Genomic DNA, 10,069 nt, shown 5'->3' on the forward strand with positions numbered 1-10,069 from the left:
TGATTTTGACCAATAACCGATCCAAACCAACCCGTGAACACCCCTAATTATAATCATAACAATGAACTCTTCTTAATATTTCATAATGATGCAAATAGTATTAGAAGTTCATTAATATTTCATAATGATGCAAATAGTATTTAGGGCCCGTTTGGCCATGCGATATGGTATCATGATATGAAATCATGATATGGAATCATGAGATGAAATTAGCGTAAAATCGCATGTCCAAACGCTGATTTCATCTCACGACACCATATCGTGATATGATATCGCATGGCCAAACGCTTACTTAAGCAAATAACGTAAACCACTTTCACAATATATGCATGCCTTATATAGGTAATAACAAATTTGTCTAGACAATAACCTAATTAAAAAGAAACCATGGGTTATAAATGTATTTATTATATTATATTGATTTTACTTTATTTATTTGAAAAAAGTTAGGAATTCTAATTTTGGAATTAAGGTAATTTTTTATAAATAAAGAAATTTTCGTTCATTTGTAATTTAACCGTCAAGAAAAATAAGAAGTTACTTCTCTTAACTTTATTCTTTTTCTTGTTGTTTTATTATTTCCAAAACAATTTCATTCTTTTGGTTTAATGGCTTAGTGTAACCCATCATAGTACAAAAAAATAAAAAAATTAATTGCATCATAAGTCAACTAATAAAGGACCTTAATTATTGAACGAAAAGTAACTTGCCTTCGATTGTGACACTTAAAGATGACAATTAGGGTAGCACGGGCAAGGTTAAACGGGTGGGGTATGACCTGACATGATAAAGATTAATTTTATTGAAAAATTAATGGAAATTTAAATTAAATAGATTAGAGACGGATCAAGCATATTAATGAACTAAAAACAAAAAACAAATCAAAGGCCTTAAACCTTTGAAAAAATCAATATTATTTTAATTTTATGTTTCGTAGTTACTAAAATGCAAAATTGTTAAGTAATATATTTCTCTTAAAATTATTTTTGAGATGTTGCTCTTTCTTTTTATATCAAAAATTTCCTTCATGATGTCAAATAAAAATGTACGAAGAAAAACTCATTTATTTATTGAGTAGTATACTTCATAAATATATGGGTATTGATCGGTTCGGTTTATCAGTTTACGATTTTTAAATATGGTAAACCGATAATCAAACCATAAGATATTTGTTACGGTTTTTGGTTTATCAGTTTTGGTCTTTAATGGTTTGGTTTTTAGTTTAACCAATAAGAAAATGCTTTCAAAACAAATATATGACTTGTTCAACAATTTAACGCGAATTAAAAAAGAGAGAAATCTAATTACTAATTGAGTGCAAAAATTCTACTTAGTGTAGTAAAAGTATAGTAAATACTCACAAATCACAACTCTAGTCATTGCCTAACCCTTGCCGTTGCCGTTCTTAGGTTTTTAGGTTTTTGACGTTGTGAACCTAAAGACTAAAGTAATATTAAAATAAACCTAAAGGGTAAATGCAGAAAACAGAGTTAATTAAGTAATGTTAAGGGTTCTTATAATAGTCTAATATAGTGATTATATTAATATTTTTTGTTTGATATTTATGTCTGAATAAAAATTAAAACAGTAAATTATTATATTCTTAATGGGTTATTGGTTAACCCAATAACTCAATATTAAAAAATCAATATCGAACCGATAACCCAATAATTATTTTTTTATAAAACTATTAAATAATCATTAACCCAATAACTCAATAACAATAAATCAATAATACTTTTTCGTTCAATTTATTGCTCGGTTTGATTTTTGCACACCCCTATCTACCTATCACGAATTAAAAAGGCAATTACCACATTTCAAATATCATAGTAAAAAAAGTACATCAAAGTATTAGTAAGAAGTCATGATATTTAGGAGTCATTCGATCATGAAAATTATTTTGGAATATATTTTTTATTTTAATTCTAAATTATTGTTCGATTATACAATTTCATGCTCTATCTGAAAAAGTGTTTCAAACCTATATTTCATTTCCATCTTCATAAATTTCATACAACATTCTCTCTTCTCTTCTTTGTAAAGGAAATATAACTAAACAAAACTCTATTTTTTGTTTCAACTTCATACAAAATTCAAACAAAATGAAAAACATTTAAAATATATGTTGAAACGTCTATTTATAAACAAAAAACAAAAAACAAATCTAACACATAGATTGCGACAAGGCATGATATTTCCCATTGACAGAGGCAACTAAAAAAATATGGTGGCCTGAAACAAAACTTTAATGAGAGGCTTTAAAGTAAAAAAACAAAAAATACATATATATAAATTAATAACATATCTTATTTTTAAAATTTTATTTTTCAAGGAGACTTACATATAAATATCCATTAAACGACCTAATAACATAGAGAAGTTATTTATACTAATAATATATAAAATTTAAATTTAATTAATAATATACACATTAGGAAAATTTGATTTTTGGGTTCTAAAGCAACAACTTTAGTTGCTTCACTATTTAATCTTTGCCCTGCCAATTGTACCTACTTGCTTTGAAGTAGCTTGATTTGCATTTAAGATTTTATTTTTCTTGTTGTATGTATCCATAAAATATACATTACAAGATATCTTTTTTTATTTATTTATTTGGATGTGTTGTCCTTTGAATACCAAAGTTTGAGTTGAATTTAGACTTAAAAATTCCATAGCCCATTTGAAGGATTTTTTGTTGCAGCTTGCATCTACTACTTGTGAAATGTTTGGTGAAAAAATAATTAATACAGTTGAGAGTTAGAAATAAAAATGATGGAAAATAAATAAATTTTCTTCAAATTGAAGCGGGGATGTCTCATTCTTTTTAACAGATTCAAGTTTATTACAGTAGAGTAGTAATACTCTTGATTTGTTCCGTCCAGAATATAGTAGCTCGAAAATGTTGTATGACTCAAAAAACTCCAAACTAGTTATTGATTTCAAAGCTGCATCAATAAAAACACTTTCCTTTGACAAAATTACAGTTTTTTTTGTTTGTAGCAAATAGGTTGAAAACTTAGGGATTATTTGGTACACTGGATAAGATAAGATATTCTAAAATTAAATTGACGGTAATTTTTTTCCTTTATTTTCAATTATCTTTTTCATTACACCAACGTCATGTTTCTCATGCTTGCTTCAATTATTTTCCACACTTCTTATACATCAAACACCATTATTTATAGGTGTACAAATTCTTCCATAAATTAAATAATGAGCTAGTGGGATAATAATATTATAGAACATGATTTAAGCTTTAATGAGTAATTGGTGGTAGATCATAATATGAGTTGCACCAAGAAATATTATTCACTTTCTTATCTAATAATACCACTAAAATAAAATAATGCAAAAATTGCATTGTAATAATGCTTCTACCTCAGCTGCTTGGTTTAATTATGTCAAGTGTCCAAATAAATCATGTCAAGTTTAGAGGTAACAAGATATTTGTCTAAAATTTAATGAATTGCATTTTTAATTCATAGTCCCTCCGTCTCTATTTACTTGTCAAATTTTAACTTGACACACTTATTAAAAAAATAATGATTGATATAGTGAGTTTACCATTTTATCCCTATTAAATGAGAGGATTCCAAACATATTTACTCACTATATTTTTCAAAAAACGTTAACTCAACGATAATAAATTGACGGTATAATAGAAAAAAGAGTTGTCCTTCATAGAAATCAAATTAGAAAATATTTGACAAGTAAATAGGAACGGAGAGAGTAACAAGTTGAAAATTTTATGAGTTTCACTTTGAATTCATAATAAGTTGGCTACATGGCATGTCCCAAGGATATAGCTAACTAGCCCTTTATTTTATCACTAGAATGTAACAAATCACCAACCTCTTAATTATTACATTAAAGAGTTGTCAATTATTAGTGAGTAAAATTATGCAACAAAATAAACAGAAATTTATAGGTCAAATTTGGTATGGAAATAAATAAAATCCTTATCTTAACATTTATGCAATTGATTTCATGTCTCATATTTCCATTTATTACCCCAGCATGAAACAGTTGGGAGGCTAAACGCCCAACCTATCAGTACTATTGAACAACATAGATATATCATAATGCACATTTGTGTGTATATATCAACTCAAATAGACACAAACACAAACAAACAGACAAACTCACTAGTCATACAATGTCTCACCCAATTTTCCAATCTAATGAGAACAGCCCTTATGGTAACTTGACAAGAGAAGAGTTTTACAAGCAACATAAAATCATGCACAAACAAAGTTTCATGTCAAACAAACAAAACATGAAGATATTCACACAATCTTGGCAGCCTGAATCAAGTAATCAGTTAAGAGGCCTTGTAGGCATGATTCATGGTTATACGTCCGAAAGCAGTTGGCTTTTTGAGCTAAATGCAGTAGCTATGGTGAAAGCTGGGTTTTTCGTTTGTTCTCTTGACCTACAAGGTCACGGTTACTCAGAAGGCTCACCTGGTTACATACCGTGTATTCAACCTTTAGTCCAGGACTGTATACAGTACTTTGACTCTGCTCGTGCTGATCACCCGAAGCTCCCTGCTTTCCTGTATGGTGAGTCATTAGGTGGTGCAATTTCTACACTCATATGTCTAAGGCAAAAGAATGTATGGAATGGTCTGATGTTAAGTGGACCAATGTTTGGAGTGTCAAAGAAATACAGACCTGTTTGGCCACTGGAGAAGCTACTACCGTTGGCCGCCTTCATAGCACCATCTTGGAGGATTGTGATCACCAAACCACCTGCATCTATATCATACAAGGAGGGCTGGAAGAGAAAGATTATCTCAAACAGTCCAAATCGCGTGGCTTCCGAGAAGCCACCAGCTGCCACTGCACTAGAGCTTCTGAAAGTCTGTGAGTATATACAGAAGAACTCTCATGAACTACAAGTCCCTTTGCTGATTCTTCAAGGTGGGGAAGATAAGGTATGTGATCCTGAAGCTGCTAAACTTGTGTATAAATCGGCAGGAAGTAAGGATAAGGCTATAAATATTTACCCGGGAATGTGGCATCAACTGATAGGTGAACCAAATGAAAGTGTGGAACTTGTTTTCAATACTATGTTATCATGGCTTGAGGTGAGAGCAGACTTGGCAAAAATCTAATAGATATAATCAGATGTTTACACACATCATCACAAGTTCTCTTTTCATGTACACATAACCCATGAATAATAATTTGTAAAAGCTACTGGCAATTACTATATTGTCAGAGCAGTTTCCGTCCTACTAAAGTAGTGTTCTATATGCTAAAATGATGAAACCTACTAGGCATGATATTTCAAAAGTAACTACTAATCAAATGTATGGTTCTCAACACAGAATCCTTAATGGTTCAGTTATTTCATTTGACTTCCTGCAACAACGATGAGCTTCTGTGTTGATTAGCAATGCCTAATAAGCAAGAAATAACAAAAATTGGGAAATAGGTGCACTACAATATTCAACTTCATGATCATTCAGTTTCGATGAATCAGGATGTTATTCCATTTGATGTTACATAGTGAACAAAGAAGAATCTGTATGAGTATATGAGTAATGAAACAAAAAAACAGTATATTGTAGGTTACAACTTAATGGGAAAATAACAAATACATTAAATAATCTGAGATACGGAACAAAATGACTAAATGCTGTGAGGAACAGCTGCATATTTTCCAAGCACCATGTCATAAAACTCTCAGTATTTGTTTCATTCTATTGTATTCTCTTACCATGTAATTAGCCGTTCAAAAAAACACAAGAGAAGAATATGGTGGAGTCATAGTCTGCTGGGCGATAACTGCCTATAAGACATAAGTTCTGCTCTCACTTGATCTCTTCTTAATTTCCCAGTTGTTGTCATTGGAAATTGATTTTTCCATACCACAAACTTCTTGGGTATTTTGAACCTGCAAAATATTACATGTCAATATGAATCAAAGCACATCAAACATCAAGATTCAAGAGGGCTGAGATTGGGGATGGAATATGAGAAAGACTTGCTTCAATCGAATTCATTTGAACAACAAAGGAAAAAAGAAAATACGCTGTCAAATCTTTTGCTCTACAGAAGTTCTGGAGGACAGAGCTGGACAAACAATGCTCGTTCTTGTTAACCGGATGATTAGAGCTTGAATCAGTCCACTGCCAATTGTCTTTCAGCCTAATACAGGCAACGACCATCTCGGTCAAGCGAGAGTCAGGAAGCCCAATAACAACACTAGCAGAAATCCCTGGATGTTGCAATAAGACAGCTTCCACCTGTGTCACAAACAAACTCACTGAATTATTTACAGGCTATTACATTCCCATAGAAACAATGCAAAAAGAAATTATGGTGTTCTATTACCAGAAAATAATTAACACACATATAACATTTTCTCATCAACTGAAGAGATTTCACGTAGGCAGTTCTCTTTTGTGTTGATAGCTTAATTGAATGAAGAGAACGAAAGCATTAAAGTCTGGAGGCTTACCTCTTCAGGATAAACATTTTCTCCCCCACTCTTTATTCGGCCCTTCAAGCGCCCAACGAGCCAGATATTTCCACAATCATCTATATGCCCTATATCACCAGTGTCAAGCCAACATTCATCAGTTGGAGAAGAATTATTGCTTGGCATTTGACCCCAGTATCCAAGCATTAAATGGGGACCTCGTGTCAAAATCCTCCCTATACAAGACAAATCATCCCCAGCAATCCTTATTTCAATATGTGGAGCAGGCTTTCCAACACAGATACCATCTGGTTTATGTGCCAAATTGGAGCTGTTGGCATAAGAATGCTGGATACAACTCTCTCTCGCGGGGTCATAAAGAGTCATGAAAGTCAGAGAAGAACACGCCTCGGTCATTCCTGCAAAACATTTAAAGAACACTTATCAGGAGAGTACAACTAAAACAGAATGATTTGTTTAGGGAAGAGTACATATTCATGAAGCTAACTTCACAGAATACACCAAGAAGGTTCGGACTTGTGCCACTATAAATTTGTAATGCTAACACAATGTGTAGTTTATGATATATGTCATACATCAGGAACACCACTTTATAACTTGCAATCTGCTGCTATCAACAGAATATTTGTTCAGAAAAAATAAGTACAGAGAAAATGGGAAACTATGTCAAAGCAGTCACAAGACCAACATACCGTAAGCTGAAAGAAGTTTTGCCCTCGGGAATATCTCAATTGCATTTTTGATAAGACCAGATGAAAGACCCCCAGCTCCATTAAGAACCTTCTTCACAGATTTGGACCCTACAGATATGTGCTTCGTCCTATGACAAGTGAAAGTAGAATCAAACAATTGCACTTATCATGAACTAAGTGGATGTGCTAAGTTGTCCATGCAGAGAAACCTAGAAAATAATCAATCACCACTGAAAATTGGCCCAAAAAGAGAAACAAATTTCTTTTAATCTTAGAACAGGACACCACAAAAAGTATTCCTTGTAAAACCAAAAGGAAATAATGCTACAAACTGATATTGGTAGTAAACTTTGAAGGATAAAGCTTGATAATCCAGTCATATGTATGCCCATACAGTTATTATTCACTTCAACTTTGTTCAAAAGATAAATCCTATTGAAACTCGTCTTTGCATCAAGTAGAACAGCTGAGTGCTTTACCTATAAAAAGATATCAGATCAGTCATCATAGCTGGAACTGTAATGAGAGAAGTAACACTATGCTGGTCTATGGATTCAACAGCCAATTTAGCTTCAAACTTTGGTAGTAAAATATGACAACCTCCTGCCATTAGCAAGGCCAGGGCTGATGATATACCACCAATATGGCACAGTGGTGCAGTGTGTAAATAGACCTGCAAGAACATGAATCAAATTGGCATGTGTTTCAAACATTTGGATAATATATCTAGGTTGTAACATCCATATTATCACAACAGACAAGCATACATCATCCTCACCGTAACCAACAATTGCAATTTTTGCAAGGGATTGCACCACCAAAGCTGAGTGGCTTAAGGTAACTCCCTTTGGCCTCCCTGTGGTCCCTATTGTCATTAGGAAACAGAAAAAAAATCTTAAATATAAGTCAATGGACTTAGCAGTACTCCTTGTACCAGAAAAGGAGACGCACAATTAGATTGAGGGTTTAAGAATTGAACAGATAAGAATTACTTTGGACATGCAGTTCAATGACTCAACCTACACAACACATTTCTCAGTGGAGCAAATATACAGAATGACCATCTTCTTGTTCAAGAATTTTGCTAGTAGACAAATAACTTTACTGAGGCTAAGAAACAAGATATTTTCCTAATCTGATCCAGATAAAATTGTGGGAGAGACATTACGTTCCTTAGTTGAAAAAGATATTTCCAGTACCACATTTCTCTTAGAACTTCATTTTGTCAGTTCGTAGGTGTGAGAGGATTTGAAGATCACTTTCTGAATCACGGTAAAGAAATGGAAGAACAGGAAATACACATGTGGAAAGGTAGTGCGTATATGCCTGAAGTAAAGCATATTATAGCTGCTTCCTTAGGTGCCCACAGGTAGTCTGCTGTTAAACTCCTTTTGCAACTTCTTTTCAGCTGTTCAGTAGTTAATCCTGGCAGATGTAAGAATGATAAATTAATAAACAGAAGAAGAAATACTATTTAAAAAAAATCTATATTCATACTGGTCATGAATGCTTGAACACATACGAATATTAGTGCTATGACCTTCACAAGGAGTATTCATTAGGACTTGCCACCTTAGAGAAGGCACAGAATCAGCATAAGACTCGAACTTCCAGAAATTACCGGTTGCATCGTGGACCAATATTGTTGGCTTTGCTACCTGAAGAGCTGCTCTTGCTTCTTCCAGGCTCTGCATGCTGAGAATAGTTACTAGGAGAACATGCTTGTATCCAGAACAGTTTCTTCCATACATATCATACAGAAATCAATGTTTTTCTGTAATAGGAATACTTATCCATGTTACCGATTTTCATCTTCCTCATAGAAGTTTAGTTTATATATATTTAAATTGTTTACAACCAAGAGCTGTGTTGTATGGACTTTTCAGATTTGAGTAAATACTTAACCCCATGTCCTACAATGTCAGAAGCAAATGCAAAATTAGAGACTAAGCGTTTGTGTACTTACCCAACGGTAATTGAAAGGTGCAGTAATCCCTCCTACATATGCAACTGCCAGTAACCACTCTAAATACAGATCACTGCAACAAAAATTGGATGATGAAAACGATTTGTTAACAATTCAACGATAGTTCGTGGCGAAAGCTTCCATACACATTATTATCTTCTCTAACAAAATATTCCATCAAAAGGTCAAATTTTATTCTGAAATAGTGAATATGTTAACAATTACTCTTAATATGTAATTTTAGTAATCAAATTCAACTTAGAACCTTTTTAAAGAAATATTGTTCAAACTTCACAAGGAGGGAAATGATATAACTTCACATTATCTCTAACACCTTGTTTGGATTTGTTTTGATTGTTACTTAAATTTTATTGTATCGTATCATCAAATCCATTATGTAATGACGAAAAGTCTCATTTTGTGTAACAATCAATTTAATGTGATTGCATCTTTATCTTAATTTTCTTTCTCATTTTGTCCCTACCTTTATATCGTAGCTCTACCTGTATTAGGGGTGTGTATCGGTCGGTTCGGTTCGATTATAACTTATAAGTATTATCGGTTCAGTTTATCGGTTTTCGGTTTTTAAATATGCTAAACCGATAACCAAACCAATAAGATATTTGTTATCGGTTTTCGGTTTATCGGTTTTAGGTCTTTAACGATTCGGTTTTCGGTTTAACCAATAAGAAAATGCTTTCAAAACAAATATATGACTTATCCAATAATTTGACGCGATATGCATACATCGAAATAATCATTCCAAACGGGACAACAAGGACCAACTTGTTGTATTTTGGTCATCACAACAAAGACTTGGTTAATTTTCGATCACCATAATATATAAAACGAGGTCCCCTTTATGCAATAAAGAGAATCAAATAAAACCAAATCATAGACAAAAGTCAAAACAGTAGCAAATGAGGCCATGCTTATGGTAACTAAATGAAGTTCTTAC

The 10,069-nt window shown here is 32.7% G+C and overlaps 2 protein-coding genes across 5 annotated transcripts in view; one reads left to right on the forward strand and one right to left on the reverse strand.

Moving 5' to 3' along the window:
- The first annotated feature begins 4,159 nt into the window (after window positions 1-4,159).
- On the forward strand, window positions 4,160-5,119 carry LOC107061600 (caffeoylshikimate esterase-like). The gene has a single exon (XM_015311135.1). The coding sequence runs from the start codon at window positions 4,160-4,162 to the stop codon at window positions 5,117-5,119; it is 960 nt and encodes a 319-aa protein (XP_015166621.1).
- Window positions 4,163-10,069, reverse strand: part of LOC102599176 (2-succinylbenzoate--CoA ligase, chloroplastic/peroxisomal) — a 7,130-nt gene continuing 1,223 nt past the window's right edge. The window contains exons 2-10 of one of the 4 annotated variants that reach the window (XM_015311155.1): window positions 9,112-9,184; window positions 8,686-8,833; window positions 8,472-8,570; window positions 7,913-8,010; window positions 7,625-7,818; window positions 7,146-7,273; window positions 6,472-6,851; window positions 6,042-6,256; window positions 4,163-5,904 (exon numbers count right to left, since the gene is read on the reverse strand). In XM_015311155.1, the coding sequence (XP_015166641.1) occupies window positions 5,775-5,904; window positions 6,042-6,256; window positions 6,472-6,851; window positions 7,146-7,273; window positions 7,625-7,818; window positions 7,913-8,010; window positions 8,472-8,570; window positions 8,686-8,833; window positions 9,112-9,184 (1,465 nt within the window). In that variant the 3' untranslated portion in view covers window positions 4,163-5,774. Of the gene's footprint in view, window positions 5,905-6,041; window positions 6,257-6,471; window positions 6,852-7,145; window positions 7,274-7,624; window positions 7,819-7,912; window positions 8,011-8,471; window positions 8,571-8,667; window positions 8,841-9,111; window positions 9,188-10,069 lie in introns of those variants that run through there. The other 3 variants (XM_015311156.1, XM_006352949.2, XM_015311157.1) reach the window with 3 other exon arrangements.

This window comes from Solanum tuberosum, unplaced genomic scaffold (genome assembly GCF_000226075.1).
Source record: "Solanum tuberosum cultivar DM 1-3 516 R44 unplaced genomic scaffold, SolTub_3.0 scf00141, whole genome shotgun sequence".
In the NCBI taxonomy this organism is placed as follows: domain Eukaryota; kingdom Viridiplantae; phylum Streptophyta; class Magnoliopsida; order Solanales; family Solanaceae; genus Solanum; species Solanum tuberosum.